Below are 21,574 nucleotides of genomic sequence, written 5' to 3' on the forward strand. Positions count from 1 at the left end.
ATTGGCAATACTTAGAACTTGTATAAGAAAAGAAGCCTGCTATATCGGTTTCTCGTCAGGATACAATTTATTACATTTGCATGACATGCTACGTTTAATCTCCAAAATTGGGCCTTTGTGAGGAATGATACTTGACAAAGGTTCATTATTTGTTAACATTCATTAAAGGGAATCTGTCAGCAGGATTTTGCTATATAATCTGAGAACAATGGGAGGGAGCGGTTAAAACACAGAATTCAATGATGTGTCACTTTTCAGGCTATGTGCTGTTTACTTACAATGAAGGTTTTATCACTAGGAGATTATCATTGCCGCGATTTGCTGGCCATGTGAGTGCTAGCCCGACTCCACTTCCTCCTGTGATAAGAAGCTCACTGTTAATAGACAATGTACATACAGAGCCTGGTGTGGGTGGGGTAGCTTCCTAAGCTTTAGGACGGGGTCACACTTGCGAGTTCAATGCGAGAAACTCGCGCATCAAGTCCAGGCACTGCCGCCGACACTCGGGACCGAAGTGTGCGGCTGTAGCAGCTGAACGCTCCGTTCCTGCGTGCCGGTGGCAGTGACAGGACTTGATGCGCGAGTTTCTTGCATTGAACTCGCAAGTGTGACCCCGGCCTCACTGCAATTTACTGATGGCTGGGATACCAGCAATCCTGAATACGGGCTTCGGAACCTGGAAATAAGGCTCGGCAGAGACTGTCTTGTATGGACCAAATGAGGCAATGAGTAGAGGAGAGGTTGAACATGTGAAGACGGGGCTTTGCAGAGCCCGAGTACCATGTTCCAAAGCCCCTTTCTCAGGAACCCCTCGCAATCAGTTGGGTTGTACATTTCATATTTTAGGAATAACCCTTTAAATGTTCCCTGTGTCACATTGCAGCGCTCTGAGCCAACGTGATGGGAAACCTGGCAGTGGGATTATGTAAGTTGGCAGCAGTGTTTGCTATGCCCCAGTGTACGGCACACAACTTTCCCTTCCTGTATACGTGCAGTCTGGGAGGACACCCTGATCCCACTGCAGATAAGGACCTGACAATTCATCAACTGACAATTCAGTCCTTCAGTCACAAGAAAGGTTCTTAAAGTCTGAGATGCAATTAACGAAAAACAGGTCAACGGAGCTAATAACAGCGGAGATTTGTTCACCATTTCAATCCCTTTTGACAACAGTAAAATTAAAATTCTATGCATATTTTTTCACCAAGGCACACAACCTAAATGCAGCACACCTTGGATGCTCGGTGGCACAAATTTTTTCTCTTTTGACATATTCTCTATATTTTCATGAGAAAACCAGTGTGGCATTTCCCATAGCATCCGCCCTAACACTACCTAAGCATCTGCATACAGGACTGGGAAAGGCATATGCCCGAAGGGTGTGCGCACATGGAACGCGGTTAAAGCAGATCTTCTCTAGTTTCTGCTTCCAAATTTGTAACACCACCCTCGGTCATAAAAGCCCCAACCTGTGCTCATCTCCAGTACAGCGCCCTCCTTTGCACTCATACATGGGGTCCGCATCTATCAGCCACGTATGCCCTATCCTACCAATCTGCCATAGATAGCCAAGATGTGACCACTCCTGGAATTCATTGTCTTTGCCCTAGAAAAAAAAGCAATGCTGAAGTTCCTGGTGCCACCTGTGAAAAAGAAATGCCAAAGGAACCTCCATCTTTTCCATCTCTGAAGGCTACATAGCTTGGTCCCCCATCATAAACCGCATGGCATGTCCTAGCAATATGTCACAACACAAAATAAGGTGATTATCCCTTTAATTACCACTAATTTTCTATTTTCTGTACAGATACGTATTGTGTCTATGGAAAAAAAAATGTCTACGCAAGAACCGCTCCTAAGGTAGCCGAAGCACTAAGTTTAAAGTTATCCGAAATTGAAGATTTCGACAGTAACGAACGTTGGCCGGCTGGTCTGGTTAAAGGGATAATCCTTCATTTCAACCTAACGAGGAATGTAGTTAAAAAAACAGTTGGGTGTGTTGGATATTTTCGGCCACTAATCTGAACTGGCGGGGGGGGGGGGGAATCTGTAGTGTGTTTATGGTCAGCGCAGAATGAACGATCGATCGGAGGCCCATTCTCATCTAATGTGCATGCAGCCATTATTAATGTCAGGTCAGTGGGGAGGGCATGATAGGCGGGATGGATGCAAGTCCTATTAGGCAACGTTCACATTTGCGCCTTTGGGCGCAGCGTTGTTGACGCATACCGACGCATGCATCATGCGCCCCTATCTTTAACATGGGGGCGCATGGACATGCGCCGGTATGCGTTGTACTGCGTTTTACGACGCATGCGTCATATAGACGCACAGACAGGGCGCAGAGGACGCTACTTGTAGCGTTTTTCCTGCGCCGAAATTCCTGCTCTGTGCTTTCTTATGACAACGCATGCATCGCAAAACGCAGTGTTGTGCACATGCGTTGTTGGTTGCGTCGCCGACGTTGCGCCCAACAACGCAAATGTGAACGTAGCCTAAATGGGACCGGTGTACAATACCGGCGTCAGTCAGCTGTCTGGAGAACTTTGTGTGCAGATGCGTCTCACCTCCTCGGTCACATAGGACGGTAAGGTCATCGTTATTGACCTCGGTATGATCCGAACAGCGCTTTATACTAATAGTCGGCTGTAATAATGACCTGAGGGTGCAGAGATGCCACTTACCCAGCTCCAATGCCGTGTTGATTTTTTCTAGTGCACCTATTAAGTCATTGTTCTCCCATAGGGTGTCTCCTTCTACAGACAGTCTCCGCACCGTCGTCTCCACACAGAACCACTTCTCGAACAGGTTCCCAAGCACCACGTTAACCTTCAGGTCCAGGCAAGGTGCTTCACACCCCTCCGCTTTGCCTTTTATTCTATGGTTGCAGCAACTACATTCAGTTGATTTTCTGCATCTCTTACAAAAAGAATGTCCACAATTCAGCGTAACGGGGTCCAGTAGCAGGAGTCCGCACAGGGGACAGGAGAAGAGGTCCGCCACCAGGGATTGCCCCGCAGGGGGGGGACAGGAGAAGAGGTCCGCCACCAGGGATTGCCCCGCAGGGGGGGGACAGGAGAAGAGGTCTGCCACCAGGGATTGCCCCGCAGGTGGGGGACAGGAGAAGAGGTCTGCCACCAGGGATTGCCCCGCAGGTGGGGGACAGGAGAAGAGGTCTGCCACCAGGGATTGCCCCGCAGGGGGGGGACAGGAGAAGAGGTCTGCCACCAGGGACTGCCCCGCAGGGGGGGCTTTAGTGCAGGTTTTGGAGGCTCGGTACGCCTCATTAGGATGTAGACTATCACTCTTCAGCTTGGCACAAGGTAATTTCAGCTCTTTCTCCCTGATGTTCTGAGCTATACTCTCCACCAGTATGCCAAGCTCCTCCGGACAGAGCTGGCGCAGCATTGCTGCCCTCGTGTACGAGGCCAAAGCATCGGCAACTCGCCCAGCCAGGGCTAAAGCATCTCCTTTCTTCAGATACAGAGACCTGTCAGGCTGGGGCAGCTCATCCAGCTGGGAGTCATAGATCTCTGCTGCCAGGTCAAAGTTGCCAGCCTTGAAGGCTTCCTCTGCCACCCCCAGCATCTCAGAGCATAGTCCAGGGGGGTCACACAGGGGCAGAGACCTTACCTCCATGGTTGGAGATCAGCAGGGGCAGGGTCCAGCCATCAGCAGGGCAGGGGGCTCACATTCTGGGGTCATGCTCCGTGTCCTGTGGGTGCAGCAGATCGGATTATAGCGCACAGGACTTTGTGGGGTGCCCTGCTTCCACTGCAGCACACGGGCCATGCCCACCGCAGCTGCCAGCACAGGAGCCAAGTTGGCACCGCTCTGTCATTGCGTCCAATGGTGCCGCCTCTGTCCCTGCGCACGGAGATATCCCGGTGCCCTAATCCACAGGCAGGCCTCGGCCGGGCAGTGTGTGGGCACCGCCGTGTGTGTGCCCCGTGCAGCAGCGCACTGTCTGCCGTGCCAGCCGCCAGCAAGTTCTCCTCCCGGGTCTATCCCCAAAGCTGTGACCTCATCAGAGGAGGCGGAGTCCGCCGCCGTGACGTCACCGCCTGCTCTCTGAAAGACACGACTGCATCGTACAGACTGGCAGCAGTGCTGCGGTTCCAGGATGGGATAGCACTAAATGCCCGTCTGAGGAATGAGCCAGCAGTGGACGGGTTAAGGCGCCCACACCGCGGATTACAGCCAGGGCTCCTCTAATTACTGACTAGTGGAAGCAGACACCTGCTGCCCCCTAGTGGCCACTAGCGGCATTGTCACCTTCAGGAGAACACGTGAGGCGACTGCTCCCCGCCCCCACCCTGAGAAGTTTATGTAAGCAGCTGTGGGGTGTTACACAATGCCGGCCGCTCGCCACCGGCGGGTCACCGCTCCCTCCATGGCAGGCGCTCGTACTGGTGTCCCTCCCTCCATGGCAGGCGCTCGTACTGGTGACCCTCCCTCCATGGCAGGCGCTCGTACTGGTGTCCCTCCCTCCATGGCAGGCGCTCGTACTGGTGACCCTCCCTCCATGGCAGGCGCTCGTACTGGTGACCCTCCCTCCATGGCAGAGCGCTCGTACTGGTGTCCCTCCCTCCATGGCAGGCGCTCGTACTGGTGTCCCTCCCTCCATGGCAGAGCGCTCGTACTGGTGACCCTCCCTCCATGGCAGAGCGCTCGTACTGGTGTCCCTCCCTCCATGGCAGAGCGCTTGTACTGGTGACCCTCCCTCCATGGCAGAGCGCTCGTACTGGTGTCCCTCCCTCCATGGCAGAGCGCTTGTACTGGTGACCCTCCCTCCATGGCAGAGCGCTCGTACTGGTGTCCCTCCCTCCATGGCAGGCGCTCGTACTGGTGACCCTACCTCCATGGCAGAGCGCTGGTACTTGTGACCCTCCCTCCATGGCAGAGCGCTCGTACTGGTGACCCTCCCTCCATGGCAGAGCGCTCGTACTGGTGTCCCTCCCTCCATGGCAGAGCGCTCGTACTGGTGTCCCTCCCTCCATGGCAGAGCGCTTGTACTGGTGACCCTCCCTCCATGGCAGAGCGCTCGTACTGGTGACCCTCCCTCCATGGCAGGCGCTCGTACTGGTGACCCTCCCTCCATGGCAGAGCGCTCGTACTGGTGTCCCTCCCTCCATGGCAGAGCGCTCGTACTGGTGTCCCTCCCTCCATGGCAGAGCGCTCGTACTGGTGACCCTCCCTCCATGGCAGAGCGCTCGTACTGGTGTCCCTCCCTCCATGGCAGAGCGCTCCTACTGGTGACCCTCCCTCCATGGCAGGCGCTCGTACTGGTGACCCTCCCTCCATGGCAGAGCGCTCGTACTGGTGTCCCTCCCTCCATGGCAGAGCGCTCGTACTGGTGACCCTCCCTCCATGGCAGAGCGCTCGTACTGGTGACCCTCCCTCCATGGCAGAGCGCTTGTACTGGTGACCCTCCCTCCATGGCAGAGCGCTCGTACTGGTGTCCCTCCCTCCATGGCAGAGCGCTTGTACTGGTGACCCTCCCTCCATGGCAGAGCGCTCGTACTGGTGTCCCTCCCTCCATGGCAGGCGCTCGTACTGGTGACCCTACCTCCATGGCAGAGCGCTGGTACTTGTGACCCTCCCTCCATGGCAGAGCGCTTGTACTGGTGACCCTCCCTCCATGGCAGAGCGCTCGTACTGGTGTCCCTCCCTCCATGGCAGAGCGCTCGTACTGGTGTCCCTCCCTCCATGGCAGAGCGCTTGTACTGGTGACCCTCCCTCCATGGCAGAGCGCTCGTACTGGTGTCCCTCCCTCCATGGCAGGCGCTCGTACTGGTGACCCTCCCTCCATGGCAGGCGCTCGTACTGGTGTCCCTCCCTCCATGGCAGAGCGCTTGTACTGGTGACCCTCCCTCCATGGCAGAGCGCTCGTACTGGTGTCCCTCCCTCCATGGCAGAGCGCTTGTACTGGTGACCCTCCCTCCATGGCAGAGCGCTTGTACTGGTGACCCTCCCTCCATGGCAGAGCGCTCGTACTGGTGTCCCTCCCTCCATGGCAGAGCGCTTGTACTGGTGACCCTCCCTCCATGGCAGAGCGCTCGTACTGGTGTCCCTCCCTCCATGGCAGAGCGCTTGTACTGGTGACCCTCCCTCCATGGCAGAGCGCTCGTACTGGTGTCCCTCCCTCCATGGCAGGCGCTTGTACTGGTGACCCTACCTCCATGGCAGAGCGCTGGTACTTGTGACCCTCCCTCCATGGCAGAGCGCTTGTACTGGTGACCCTCCCTCCATGGCAGAGCGCTCGTACTGGTGTCCCTCCCTCCATGGCAGAGCGCTCGTACTGGTGTCCCTCCCTCCATAGCAGAGCGCTTGTACTGGTGACCCTCCCTCCATGGCAGAGCGCTCGTACTGGTGTCCCTCCCTCCATGGCAGGCGCTCGTACTGGTGACCCTCCCTCCATGGCAGGCGCTCGTACTGGTGTCCCTCCCTCCATGGCAGAGCGCTTGTACTGGTGACCCTCCCTCCATGGCAGAGCGCTCGTACTGGTGTCCCTCCCTCCATGGCAGAGCGCTTGTACTGGTGACCCTCCCTCCATGGCAGAGCGCTTGTACTGGTGACCCTCCCTCCATGGCAGAGCGCTCGTACTGGTGTCCCTCCCTCCATGGCAGAGCGCTTGTACTGGTGACCCTCCCTCCATGGCAGAGCGCTTGTACTGGTGACCCTCCCTCCATGGCAGAGCGCTCGTACTGGTGTCCCTCCCTCCATGGCAGAGCGCTTGTACTGGTGACCCTCCCTCCATGGCAGAGCGCTCGTACTGGTGTCCCTCCCTCCATGGCAGGCGCTCGTACTGGTGACCCTACCTCCATGGCAGAGCGCTGGTACTTGTGACCCTCCCTCCATGGCAGAGCGCTTGTACTGGTGACCCTCCCTCCATGGCAGAGCGCTCGTACTGGTGTCCCTCCCTCCATGGCAGAGCGCTCGTACTGGTGTCCCTCCCTCCATGGCAGAGCGCTTGTACTGGTGACCCTCCCTCCATGGCAGAGCGCTCGTACTGGTGTCCCTCCCTCCATGGCAGGCGCTCGTACTGGTGACCCTCCCTCCATGGCAGGCGCTCGTACTGGTGTCCCTCCCTCCATGGCAGAGCGCTTGTACTGGTGACCCTCCCTCCATGGCAGAGCGCTCGTACTGGTGTCCCTCCCTCCATGGCAGAGCGCTCGTACTGGTGTCCCTCCCTCCATGGCAGGCGCTCGTACTGGTGTCCCTCCCTCCATGGCAGGCGCTCGTACTGGTGTCCCTCCCTCCATGGCAGGCGCTCGTACTGGTGACCCTCCCTCCATGGCAGGCGCTCGTACTGGTGTCCCTCCCTCCATGGCAGAGCGCTTGTACTGGTGACCCTCCCTCCATGGCAGAGCGCTCGTACTGGTGTCCCTCCCTCCATGGCAGAGCGCTTGTACTGGTGACCCTCCCTCCATGGCAGAGCGCTCGTACTGGTGTCCCTCCCTCCATGGCAGGCGCTCGTACTGGTGACCCTACCTCCATGGCAGAGCGCTGGTACTTGTGACCCTCCCTCCATGGCAGAGCGCTTGTACTGGTGACCCTCCCTCCATGGCAGAGCGCTCGTACTGGTGTCCCTCCCTCCATGGCAGAGCGCTCGTACTGGTGTCCCTCCCTCCATGGCAGAGCGCTTGTACTGGTGACCCTCCCTCCATGGCAGAGCGCTCGTACTGGTGTCCCTCCCTCCATGGCAGAGCGCTCGTACTGGTGACCCTCCCTCCATGGCAGAGCGCTTGTACTGGTGACCCTCCCTCCATGGCAGAGCGCTCGTACTGGTGACCCTCCCTCCATGGCAGAGCGCTCGTACTGGTGACCCTCCCTCCATGGCAGAGCGCTGGTACTTGTGACCCTCCCTCCATGGCAGAGCGCTCGTACTGGTGACCCTCCCTCCATGGCAGAGCGCTCGTACTGGTGTCCCTCCCTCCATGGCAGAGCGCTCGTACTGGTGACCCTCCCTCCATGGCAGAGCGCTTGTACTGGTGACCCTCCCTCCATGGCAGAGCGCTCGTACTGGTGACCCTCCCTCCATGGCAGAGCGCTTGTACTGGTGACCCTCCCTCCATGGCAGAGCGCTTGTACTGGTAACCCTCCCTCCATGGCAGAGCGCTCGTACTGGTGACCCTCCCTCCATGGCAGAGCGCTTGTACTGGTGACCCTCCCTCCATGGCAGAGCGCTCGTACTGGTCACCCTCCCTCCATGGCAGAGCGCTCGTACTGGTCACCCTCCCTCCATGGCAGAGCGCTCGTACTGGTCACCCTCCCTCCATGGCAGAGCGCTCGTACTGGTGACCCTCCCTCCATGGCAGAGCGCTCGTACTGGTGTCCCTCCCTCCATGGCAGAGCGCTCGTACTGGTGACCCTCCCTCCATGGCAGAGCGCTCGTACTGGTGACCCTCCCTCCATGGCAGAGCGCTCGTACTGGTGACTCTCCCTCCATGGCAGAGCGCTCGTACTGGTGACCCTCCCTCCATGGCAGAGCGCTCGTACTGGTGACGCCATGTAGTGCGGGGCTTCACCATTGTACCCGAGCTGGGAGTGACCTGAACTTGGGGCAAAGTCCTAGAAAACCCAACCATACATAGTGCTCGAGTATAGTTGCTGCGCCCAGGGATGCCAACTGTCCACAGCATCCAGCACAGCGGAATAATAGGGCGCCTTTTCCCCGTCCGGAAGCACTAGTGATGCGTCTGTGATTTGTATTTATCACCCACTAAGGCTATGTGCACACGTTGCGGATTAGGCTTAGGAATTTCTGGTGCGGATTCTGCCTCTCCTGGCAGAAAACACACCTGCGGATTTGACGCTTTTTTTGTGCGGTTCCGCAGCGTTTTTTGTGCGTTTTTGCTGCGGTTTTCTTGCGGATTTGCTGCGTTTTTTACCCCTGCGGTTTTCTATAATGGAATGGGTACAAAAACGCTGCAGATTCACAAAAAAGAAGTGACATGATACTTCTTTTAAACCAAAAACACATGGGCTACTTGCACAGTGAACAAGTCTGTAGAAGCCTGTTCACACCACCAAGAAACATGAAGACACAAAAAGAGCACAGCGAGGTCAAAAATACTCTTTTGTAAAGAAGTCACAGTAAATGAGCAAGTGCTAGTCAAAAAATGAAAAAAATACAGGGTATTTAGTTAATAGGTTTTTTTTTTTTGCAAAAAAAGTATATTAAGCTGCTCCACCAATCGCCAAGGTATACCCATAATAGAGCAGTCCTATCTAATGTATATAATCCCTATCTGATGTATTTAAAAACCTGATCATCTGTATAGTACCTGTATAAGCAGGGTTCAGAGAGAAAATATTGTTTCCGCACTGGATTTTCCGCAAAGTGTGCACAGCATTTTTTTTCTCATTGATTTACATTGTACTGTAAATCAATTGCAGAACTGCAGCGTTTCTGCACTGCAAAAAATGCTGCGGATCCACAGAGAATCTGCAACGTGTGCACATAGCCTGACAGTCCACAGTGAGAGGCTTCATGTAGGATTTATGGTCTGTAGTCTGTAGATATGTATCACGTACAGTCTTAATGATTTATTATGGTCCTCTAAAGTCTGTAAAAAAAAAAAAGATGGCTGTCCGAGATTTTTTGAGAAGCTGTCCAGGAAAAATGAAATATCAAGTTTGTGACCCAGGCTGCGCTACGTTACACTTCTTTGTTTCTGGTCGGAAAGAAAACAAACCCTTGCAGAATCTACTGCTGCCACTAGGAGGAGCCAACTCATACCTATCTATGTAGTGCTCAGTGAGAGCAGTAGTGGCTGCATAAATCTGTGCAGCTAGCGACACCTGCTGGTGACTGCATGACCTAGGCAGAGACATGAAGCTCATAGAGGGGATTATCCTGCCAAGTACTTTTCTGATCAAGAAGAAATCAGGGAATTCACGCCGATAAGGGCTCAATCTAACACCAGGATTACTCATTAGACCTCACCTTATACCTCCAACAGACTGACCCCAGATCACTAAATTCCCAAATCTTTATCCTTCCTTCCTCTCATTTTGCTTCAAAAACATCAGGTGTATTATTCTGTCTTGTCTTTAGGAGGCATCACCCTATCACCCCATACACAAATGGCCAGTTGTACCATCTCTAAATATTGTGCTCTTGTCTCAGTAATTCATTTATGGCTATGTGCACACGTTTGCGGATTTGACAGCATGTCATAAATGTGGATGTGAACCTCATGGAGGGGGTTTACAATGTTACATATTTCAAAGCAGAGTAGATGACAAGTAGGTTTGGTCAGCTATATTTTAGAAGCCCATTTATTTGAATGAGTGTAATGGGATAATGTGTAGGTTATGTAACAGTAGGATGTATGTGTAGCCACCTTTATCTTCCCAATCCAACAGCTGATTGTGTCTCCTAAATAACTCTATTAACTCTATGGGGAGAAACAAAAATAACACTGATTCTATTGTTTTAAGACGCTTTACTGCACAAACTGAAGGGCTAGTTTTCTCCCCTGTCACACCAGAGTTCTTGAAGAACACATTTAAATAGTTTTAGTTACGTTTTGCTACGTTTGTACAATAAATTCAATTTTTTAATTGTTTTTCTTACCATATCCCAAGGACCATAAGTTTTACAATTGCTGAATCATCTGCACAGCCCTTCTGTTTATTCACCCCATCAGCACAGCCTCTCGGTTTATTCCTCCCTTTTACACAGCCCCTCATTTTACCACCTCTGCACAGCCCATCAGCTTATTCCCCCCATCTGCACAAGACATGAGTTTATTCCCCCATCTGCACAGCCTCTATGTTTATTCATCCCTATCTATGCAGCACCTCATTTTATCCTCCCCTCTCCGCACAACCCCTCATATTATTCCCATTATTTGCTCAGCCCCTCAGTTTATTCCCGCCCCTCAGTTTATCCCCCCATCAGCACAGCCCCTCATTTTATCTCCCCATCTGCACAGCCCCTCAGTTTATTGCCCTCATCTGCACAGCCCCTCAGTTTATTACCCTCCCATCAGCACAGTTCTTCAGGCTATTTCGTCCCATCTGCACAGTCCCTCATTTTATTCCCCCCATTAAAACAGCCCCTCACCTTATTTTATCCCCATCAGCACAGCCCCTCATTTTATATCCCCCATCTGCACAGCCCTTCAGTTTATTTCCCTCATCTTCACAGCCCCTCAGTTTATTACCCTCCCATCAGCACAATTATTCAGACTATTCCCTCCCACCTGCACAGTCCCTCATTTTATTCCCCCATCACCACAGTCCCTCACCTTATTTTATTCCTCCATCAGCACAGCCCCTCAGTTTATTTCCCCATCTGCATATCCCCTCATTTTATTCCCCCCCTGCACAGTAATATAACAATTTTAAAAAAGCGGTGTCAGTGACTGACATTGCTCACCTCTGTGCCTGTGCCCTGACCATCACTGTGCTGAATGTCTGCGGCTGCAAGAAGATGTCGGGTGACCGCAGACATTCAACAAAGTTTTTTGCAAAGTGTGTCCCCCTTGGGTAGGCAAGAGGTAGCGCCCTAGGCAACTGGCCTACCCTTCCTAACCCTCGTCCTGACCCTAGTGGAAATGCACTAAAATTGTGGCGGAAACGCATCAAAAATGCATGTATTCCACACCTAAGTATGTGAATAAAGTTTTGTCAAAGCCAAACACCAGGAAGTTTGAAAAACAAAGCAGCTTCATTTAAAACATGACATACCAACAAGAGACAGAAAGCGCACCGTCAAAATCCAATAAAAATGCGTGTTAAAAAACGCACTAAAAATGCAATGAAAAAATGCAAATAACCAAATTAAAATAATAGGTGCAGAAATTCTGCAACGTCAAAAAACTAAGGCAACGTTCCCATGATGAGCTTTTGGTGAGTTTTTAATGTTTCAGATTTTGTGCACCATTTTTTCACCCATTAAGTAAAATAGGTTACTTGCATTTTTTTGGAAATACGTAGCTTAAAAACATCACCAAAAACTCATCCTAGGAACATAACCTTAAGGTGTGTGCTCAAGCGTTCTTTTTGACCCATTGATTTTTCCTAATGGAAGGCGCTTCAGGAAAATGTCAGTGGTGCTTTTCCTGAAACATCTTCTTTGGTGTCCTTTCAGTCATTTTTGCAACAGTTTTTTAATGCCAGTGTCTTTTTGCTAAACTATAAACTAGTGAATGGATTCCAAGCGGAAGCCACGTGAAGAATAGAACGGTCATTTCTTTTAGGTGCTTCACATCTTTGCTAACCTGAAGTGGTTACAAGAAATTGAATAGACTGAACATATGAATGAACAGCCAGTCATTTTGTCTTTGCAGTGCATATCTTCATTCTTTTTTACATTTATTGAGCGCTTTTTCAGGCAGGTTATGGAGCATGCCAGCCTGAAAAAGATGTCTTGTTCACACACTCTAACACAATATAAAAGAATAATCTCAGACCAGGTGGTTTAATTGCCCAGCATTCTGCCTCTAACCAAATGGAAATAATAAAACTACAGCAAATAACCACATCCATAATATATATTATTATTATTTATTATTATAGCGCCATTTATTCCATGGTGCTTTACATGTGAGGAGGGGTGTACATAATAAAAACAGGTACAATAATCTTGAACAATACAAGTCACAACTTGTACAGGAGGAGAGAGGACCCTGCCCGCGAGGGCTCACAATCTACAAGATATATATATATATATATATATTAGAAGTGTGTAATTGCAAAGATATATTGCCAGGGATCAGCTCTCATGAAAGCATTGCAGATGAATACTGTTCAATGAAGTGAGAACATTTGGTCCTAGAAAGCGGTAGAAAATAGTTGCACCCCTGCTCTTGTCAATCACAGGTTTTAAAATACTCCAGATCACAAGCTCCATCTATTAGAAGCCAGAAATAATTTAACAAAGTCGGGAATTCAATTCCTTCAATTTGGACTATTAGGCTGCCGTCACACTAGCAGTATTTGGTCAGTATTTTACATCAGTATTTCTCAGGAAAAACCAGGAGTGGGTGATAAATGCAGAAGTGGTGCATATGTTTCTATTATACTTTTCCTCTAAGGCCGCCGTCACACTTGCGAGTTTTACGGACGTAAGAGCGCAGAAACTACGTCCGTAAAACTCGCATAACATACGGCACAATGATTCTCAATGGGTCTAGTCCTATCAGCGTTCTACGGCCGCACAAAATCGCAGCATGCTGTGTTTGTCAGCGTATTGCGCAAAAAATACGCCAATGCAAGTCTATGGGAGAGCGTATAATACGGAATGCATACGGACCATGCGTGTGTCTTGCGAGAAATACGCAACTCACTGGCAGATGTCCGGAAATGTCCAAAGGCCTCAATCAGGCAGGTGAGACATGCTAATTAGCTGAAAAAGCCAGACAGTGAACCCGGAAGTCTGCTGCATGCCTCCACGGAGTGAGATTCAGCATGGCCAGCATAATTAATGTAGACATGCTGATCATTTTGGTCCAAGAGAGGCCTGTGATCTGGGACCAAAGAGACCCACACTATGCCAACAGGGCACAAAAAGAGGCAGCATGGAGGAGCGTGTGTGGGTCCCTCTTCCCACATTATGACCAGCAGCCACGTGAGGCACAGCGACAAATAAGTAAGTACACCCATGTTTGAAATGTAATGTTCTTGTTAAACAGCAGGCCCTTACTACTTTGAATTTCTAAACATGAATTTATTAATTAATCCAGAAAGTAATAGAAAGCACACCAGTAGATACATGGTGTTGGCCATGATAAACAGATTTCAGTAATGTTTTGAACAGGTGTCCCTTACTAACAGTGTTTTCCTGTAATTTTGCTTTCTGGGATAGAGGGTAGCGGACTCTGTCCTTGTGGCCTTGCTTCATAATTGTGTGAGTTTTTCAAATTTAATAATAAATGTGATCCACAACTGCCTATTTCTATGCTACACTTAAATCTGTGTAGTCAATTACACCTTGTGTGAGCACTCTGCATAATGGGCTAATCAATGTGTTTAATTTTTGTTGTTTCAGTGGGTGATGTTACAACAAGGTGGCGGAGTATCCGTGACCAATACAGGAGGGAGAGGCAGCAGCGGGAGAGAAGTGGAGCCGGGGCACCTCCTAAAAAAAGGAAATATGTTTATTTTGACCGGCTAACCTTTTTGAACCCCAGCATGGACCTCAGGCTGTAAGTACAATCATCACAACCTTTTTTTTTTTTTTTTTTAAGTTAGAGAAATGATTAGAAATAAAAATTCAACTAAATAAATTTTTCATTTACAGAACACAGTCTAACCTCACTGACAGGGAGACAGGGTCTGACTCTGAACTGGTCATTGACCCAGTTGGTGAAGGTGAAGAGGTGGCTGGTCCATCTGCTGCTCCCTCAGGCTCCATCCCTCCAGGATCCAGCCAGCTCCAGCTGCAGCAGAACATCAAGAGGCCCCACAGTTCTCATCTGCAGCATCATCAGATGACCCTGGAAATAGCAGCAGCCCTACTGTTGCCCTGGAGCGATCACCACAGGCGGCAGTCAGACCACAGCGTTCACGCCGCAGGAGAAAGCTTCTCCAAAGCAGGAGAAACGTGGATGTTGGGGTCATGAACTCTTTGTCAAGGGTTCAAGAGGATGATGGGGAGGAGGGCTTTACCAGGAGCCTTGCCAAGTACTTAAGGTCCATAGAGTGGGAGTTGAGGCTTCGTGTGAGATGGTGTTTTCAGATCCTTATTGATGCATGCACCCCCCCAAATAACCCATACAATCTTTTGCAGATGATTGAACAGTGGCAGATGTCACCAGAAAATATTTTGCGGCCTCAGAGATTACAAGGCATGCATGCTCAACAAGGATCTGAAGCACCCCCTCCACGTCAGCCAACACCTCAACCACAACCCACAACGAACCCACAAAGGCAACCTCAGTACCATATGGCGGGATATCAGCAACCATCCCAATATGGCCACTTGTCCACACCCAGTGCTGGAGGCTGGTCCCAACCTGGGTTTGGACAATATGGTCATTTTGGTTTGGGGTATGATTCCCGCCCATATGGTTATCAACATCAGGGGTATCTCCAAAATCCTGTCCCAAATATTCAAAGTGCCCAGCATCAAAGCAGGCATAATGTCCCTCAGGCCACTACCACATCCGCACAGGGTGCTGGACAATTGGGCCTATAAAGGCCACCTGATGCTGACCCTGAGCAATCAACATCTTCAGCACCTACCTACCAGGACTTGTGAATTTTTTTTTGTTTTGTTTTTGTTTTTATTTTTAATTTAACCATTTTGCTTATTTTTTATATTTGATTTGTATACACAATATTGTGTTTGTTTGTGCTTACATAGCAATTTGTAATGTGGATGTTGATCCAAATTTTTATGGCCACAAAAAACTGTGGAATTTACAAAAAAAAAAAGGTTATGACAAAACAATAACCAACAAAAAAAAAGTTAGATAAGTAAAATTTACGTTACTAACAATCAAACTCTGTATGCGCTCTATTCATTCTTACATCACACACACATGATATGCTCATAACCATATGTGAAATAATTAAATACAACAGACCTAGTTTCAAAATTGTGACAAAAAATATTTATATATCTCAATAATTACACATGCAAAATTGCATAGTCTTGCCAGGGAGTAGCACCTTGAGGAGTCAAAAAATAATTTGTCAAGACATCCTGAACTTTGAGGCCAGAAAGTGGACGACGTGGAGGAGGGACATATGGGGTAGGCCTACTAACATTGCTCATGAGGTGATCTTCAAAATTTGGTGAGGAACAATCATGTATTCTGGTGAAATTATGTAGAATAACACAGGCTTTGATCACTTCATTGATTGTAGCCTCACTCAGCTGAATGGCAGACTGAAGAACCCGCCATTTGGCTACAAGAATCCCAAAGGCGCACTCAACCAGTCTCCGTGCCCTGGAAAGTCTCAAATTAAACACCCTCCGCCGGCGGTCAAGGTTGCGCCTGGGGTAAGGACTCATGACGTGCCTCGTCAGTTGGAATGCCTCATATCTAACCAAAACAAAAGGCACTGCTTCCGCATTGGAGCCTGGGAGTTGTTGTGGTGGGAGGTTCAACTGGTTGTCACATAGCCGCCGACCCATTATGGACGAATTGAAGACCCTAGAGTCTCCAGTTCGCCCATAGGCCCCAATGTCTACAATTATAAACCTGTAGTTACTGTCAGCAATTGCTAACAGAACTACAGAGAAAAACTGTTTGTAATTGTAGAATTGGGAACCAGAGTTCGGCGGCTTATGCACCCTGATATGTTTCCCATCCACAGCTCCAATGCAGTTAGGGAAGTCACAAGTGTTTTTGAAACCAGTGGCGATTTTGAGCCAATCCTCCTGTTTGGGCTCAGGCATCACAACTTCCTGTAGTTTCAGCCATATTTGGGAACAGGTTGTCCGAACAATGCGTGAAATTGTCGAATGCCCAATTAGAAACTCCAGGTGTAGACCCGCATAGGACAAGCCTGTGGACAGGAAGCTGAAATACAAGAAAAAAAAAATAAAACATTAACATGAGGACTAAGAAAACATGAATAAGCACAAGTATATATTTTATTTACTATGACATTATTTACTATATAAAAATGTTCATTTAACATTCTTACTATACTAGAATATTAACACCAGTTTTGTTGATGTGCTTGTGCCTTCATGACCAAGTAAAGTTACTGAAACATAGTAGGACACAACACATTTAAAAAAAAGATCATCAACATACAGTATGTGCGAATGTTGAATACATACCGTAAGGTTAGGAGCAGACGCTCCTCAGCAGAGATGGCTTTTCTCATCCAGGTGTCCTGATAGGTGATCCCAGGACGTAAGATCTCCAACAACATGTCAAAAGTCCTGATGAACATGCGACTATACAGGTAAAACTTGTCAGGATGTGCCCTCAAAGCTGAATATAGTCTCTGGAAATGTCCTTTACTCTGGCGTTGGGTCAATAGAGGATGTACCCACAATCTTCGTCTCCTCCTTCGCGGATCAACATTGACCGGATATGGCTGGCCAAAGCGACGAGACAACACCCAGTGAAGCAACACCCGCTGAGTTGTGCTTAAATACACAGTCAGACATGTTTGTAAGGTCAAAGCAACACAGCCAAAAAATGCTAGAGAACATATAGGGCAGATGGGAGGGGTCCACCTGTTGTAGAGGGCTTAAATAGTGTTGTTAATGATGGTTTAAATGATTTGCAGGCCTGAAAACCGTTAAATGTCCATTTTGTGATGGTGCGTGCAAAATACGCCATACGGATCACATACGGATTACACACGCACAAGCACATGCGCAAAATACGCGACCACACCTAAGCAACGCATTAACTACGGAAGTAGATTTCTGGGACATTTTGGCGTATTACACGCGTAGTACGGACGTATAATACGTTCCGTATTGTCTTATGCCAAGTGTGACGCCGGCCTAATTGTCCCACTCCTGGTTTTGGCTGAGAAATACTGATGTAAAATACTGACCAAATACTACTAGTGTGACGGCAGCCTTACATTGTATTTTTATTCTCTTTTTATACTTATAATGATCAGATAGAGCAGGAACATTTTAACAGGAACTCTACATGGATACATTTGTTTAAAGGGACTCTGTCATTAGGATCAGCCCTCCTAATGTGGCCTCATCACCCTGGTCGGGCGTGTACAGCGGGGGAGGTGAGTTGGGAAAGTCACTGGGGCCTTTCGCCGTCGGGGTTGTCAGGGTCATGCCCCTTACCTCTGCCTCCGGAGCACCGGAACTCCTCTTCGGCTCCGGACCGGTCAGGGTAGTCAGCGGTCATCCGGCAAGACTTTCGATCAAGGCCTCTCTCCACCCGGTCATGGTTTCCTGCTGCAACTGCGTAAGTTGTCGGGTTGGTTCCTCCACTTCTCTCCTCAGGAGGTCTGGGTTCATTGTTGGTGACGGGTGCAGTTCTTGCAGGTCCCGGCTGGGAGAGTCCTCTTGCTCCATCCCATGCTCCAGGGTCCGCTCACCTCCCTCCGCCATATTGATTTCCGGTTCTGCCTCCTCGGCGTTGCTTCCCGCGGTTTCACAGTACCACGCTCGTCTTCATGGGCTGTTCCTTTTCTTCTCTCCACCATCCCACATCAGGAGGCGGACCTCTCCAGTTGATGGGCATATTTGTCGGACATAGTAATACTGATGAGGGGCGGCCATGGTTTTCGCGCCATTCCTCCAGGTGCCGCTCACGACAACGCACCCATTTCCTCCTGCACGCCACATGGTGCTATAATGGCGGCAGTTTTGGCGCAATTTACAGTTCAATAGTCACACAACAAATCACAGTCTCTAAGGCACACATGACCCACTTCAATGGGTCAGTCCATCCTGTTGGTAACGCCAGGTTTTGGAGCGCCCACACCAGGGCAGCATGGTACTTGTTACCGGGTCCAGTCTTAAAGGGGATGTCACGGTGGCTGTGGCCCGGTCCGTGGCCCTGGGCATCCAAGTAAAGGGAAAGGTCTTTAAAGGGATTTGTAATGTCTATGTTCGTGACGCCACCTGTGGTGTTCGGTCAGTTGGGACCGACGCTGTTTAAAGGGGTCCTCTAGGGTGATGGTGTGCAGCCAGATGGTGATGCTTCCCACAGGTGAAGCCGGGTCCCCAGGGCTTCCCAAGTGTATGGCAAGATGGTGTAAGCCGATGAATGCACAAAGAACGAGGACACAAGTTTGCAAAGTCTTTTATCTGGTTTACTGATGGTAGTAGTCCTCAGTCCAGGCAGGGCCGTATTTGCAACTAGGCACTTGAGGGCAGGTGCCTAGGGCAGCACAATGCGTGGGGGGAGGCACCTGAGCAAGGTTTTTTTTTTTTATAAAGCCCGGGCGCCTCTGCAGGTTTACATCCCGGCTAAATTAAATCTCTAAAAGACATAATTGAGCCGTGATCGCAATCTGCGCATGCGTCGCCACAGTAATCTATAAATACACGATGCGTTAGCACACTGCGATTAATGAACACATGAACTCCAGTATTGCTGTAAATGTTAAAAACGTAAGGTGACCAATGTTTTTTGATGAAAGAGTGCAAAATTCATCTAACCATGTCAAGGTGTGTTAAAGTAAATATGGATGGTCCCTAAACACTACTGTCCTACCTCTCCATGTGGCAAGCCAGGCGTTATTTGAATGGGAAGAGAAAGGAAACCAGGCGCAGCTCGCAATACCTGCGATCTCAATCTGTGCTTGCGCTGCCACACTATACTTTCGGTTGCGGACGTCAGCATCCCACGTCACATCCAGTTTAACCATGTCATTTCCGGCCCCCGTGGAAAGCAACCTATGTCACATTCGCATCAAGTGAAACTGAAACCGACTGTAGGCTAATGAAATACGGTTCCATTTTTACTAATGAGTGTGATATTTTTACATGCACTTCTGATGGATGGAATACAGTTGACGAGCTGACAAAACAACTATAACCTATTACAATACAGGTCTTTAACATGCATAGTTAAAAGGAGTTGTCCATATTTGAGAACATTTTTTCTTACCTAAATGAATGCAATTGGGGCTAAAAATATTTTTTGTAATTGAATGTAGCACAGTTTTCTCATGTGATATTTTCAATTGGACAAGACTGATGTACATGAACTGGAGAGCTGTAAGTGTGTGAGGAAAGGTGCACTAACGAGCAGAAGAACCTGTCATACCTATATAATAGTATAGAACTCAGGCTGTGGAAGATCTGCTATATACATCACATATGAGACTCTGAGACTGCTGTATATACATCACATAGAAGATATGGGGCTGCGGTATAGACATCACAGGTGATATGGGGCTATGGTATAGTCATCACATGAGACAGTGGGGCTACAGTATAAACATTACAGGAGACATGTGACTGTGTTATATACATCACAGGAAATATGGAGCTGTGGTATAGACATCTGTCATGACTGCACAAGCACATGCACACGAATAGCATACAAACCAGGGGGCAAATACCTTAACCTGACAGATCCCGGTTCAGACTGGTATAAGCCCTTCTCTGACCCTGTTCTGTCCTTACCTGAACGTGGAGGTTGGCATCCTAAAATAACGCAATGGCACCCCCACTCAACGGTGACTCACTCCTAACAGCTCCTTGTATCGCTATGCCTGTGTAGCAATTTACTCGGAAAAATAGGTTATACACTAAAAACTGCAACTGACCCTGCCCGTTCCTGTACTAGATGGACTAGATAGCCTGACTCCGGAGTCCCTAAGTGGTACCTGCGGGTGCAGAGATAGACCTAGCCACAGACTAGGAGATGGCATCTCTGGCCTTAGCTGCCTAAAGCCAGTTGCTTCACATTTCTCCTAAAGAACCAGAGGGCAGAGCAGAGTGTGAATTACCTACAAGAAGAGAAGTGTTCTGAACAAAGGAAAGAACCTAGAGAGAGAATAAAGTAAATAACGAATAAAGCAAATACTGTACAAATATACAGCCTACTTTCTAATGATAAACAGAAGGTAGGTACAAAGTATAGCAAATAAACAGCAAAGCCAAAAATCCTTCGCTGGAATTTCACTGTTACGGCTGTGTCAGATGCAACAGACAGTCGCTCTGCATCTGGCTGCAGAAGGTCTCTGCGTTTGGCATTGCAGACTCCTTAATCCTTCTGATTTTTGGACCCAGTGGCAACCTCCCTCCGGTGGACACCCACCTGGTCCTGGGTGTTTATAGGCTTGGAGCTATAGGAGTCGTCTTACTTTCTAGTGATCTTGGAGGACATTTGGTGTTACCTCTCTGGAGTCTGCTCATGTTAAGTTTCTCTCCCCTTGTTTGTCTCCCTTCAGTGCCCAGATCAGTGCTCATCCCCCCTTCCCTATCCAAGGCCTAGTTCTAGGGAAATACAAGGCTGCTTAGATTTTCTGCTCGGCGATTGGTGGGGAACCAAAAGTGGTGTAAATTAAGCAGGAATGTACCATATATACTCGAGTATATATTTTTAGGCTGAAAGTGCCCCTCTCGGCTTATACTTGAGTCACCCCCACGGGTCTGTCTCCCCTCTCCCCGGTCCGTCTCTCTGTCACATCATACTCACCTGCTCCCGGCATGGTCCCTGCTTCTCCGATTGTCTCTGACGCTGGCAGCTCTTCCTGTATTCAGCGGTCACGTGGTACCGCTCATTAAAGTAATGAATATAGACGCAACTCCTCTCCCTTAGGGGTGGAGCGCATATTCATTACTTTAATGAGCGGTACCAGTGACCGCTGAACACAGGAACAAGCTACCAGCCCTGGAGAGACCATCGCATCAGAGAAGCAGGGACGTGCAGACCGCGCCAGGAGGGTGAGTATATCGGAGGAGGGTGAGCATTGCGATATTCACCTGTCCCCTTTCCACCGCTGCGCGCCACTCTATCTTCTGTGTCCTCTGGCTGTGACGTTCAGGTCGGAGGGCGCGATGACGTGTTTAGTGTGCGCCGCCCACTGCCTGAACAGTCACTGCAGAGAGCTGGTGAATATCGCAAGTGTCGGTGTCCCCGCCTGCTCAGGACAAGAGGTGAGTATGTCACTTTTTTTTAAATCGCAGCAGCATATGGGGCAAATGTTTTTATGG

The 21,574-nt window shown here is 49.6% G+C and overlaps 1 protein-coding gene across 1 annotated transcript in view; it reads right to left on the bottom strand.

Annotated features, from left to right (window-relative positions):
• The window catches only part of LOC138671666 (LON peptidase N-terminal domain and RING finger protein 2-like), a 96,142-nt gene extending 92,059 nt beyond the window's left edge, over positions 1-4,083 (bottom strand). Inside the window, exon 1 of the mRNA XM_069759836.1 lies at positions 2,685-4,083. Within this exon, the coding sequence (XP_069615937.1) occupies positions 2,685-3,639 (955 nt within the window). The 5' untranslated portion in view covers positions 3,640-4,083. The remainder of the gene's footprint in view (positions 1-2,684) is intronic.
• Positions 4,084-21,574: the final 17,491 nt, after the last annotated feature.

Source organism: Ranitomeya imitator, chromosome 3 (assembly GCF_032444005.1).
Source record: "Ranitomeya imitator isolate aRanImi1 chromosome 3, aRanImi1.pri, whole genome shotgun sequence".
NCBI lineage: Eukaryota > Metazoa > Chordata > Amphibia > Anura > Dendrobatidae > Ranitomeya > Ranitomeya imitator.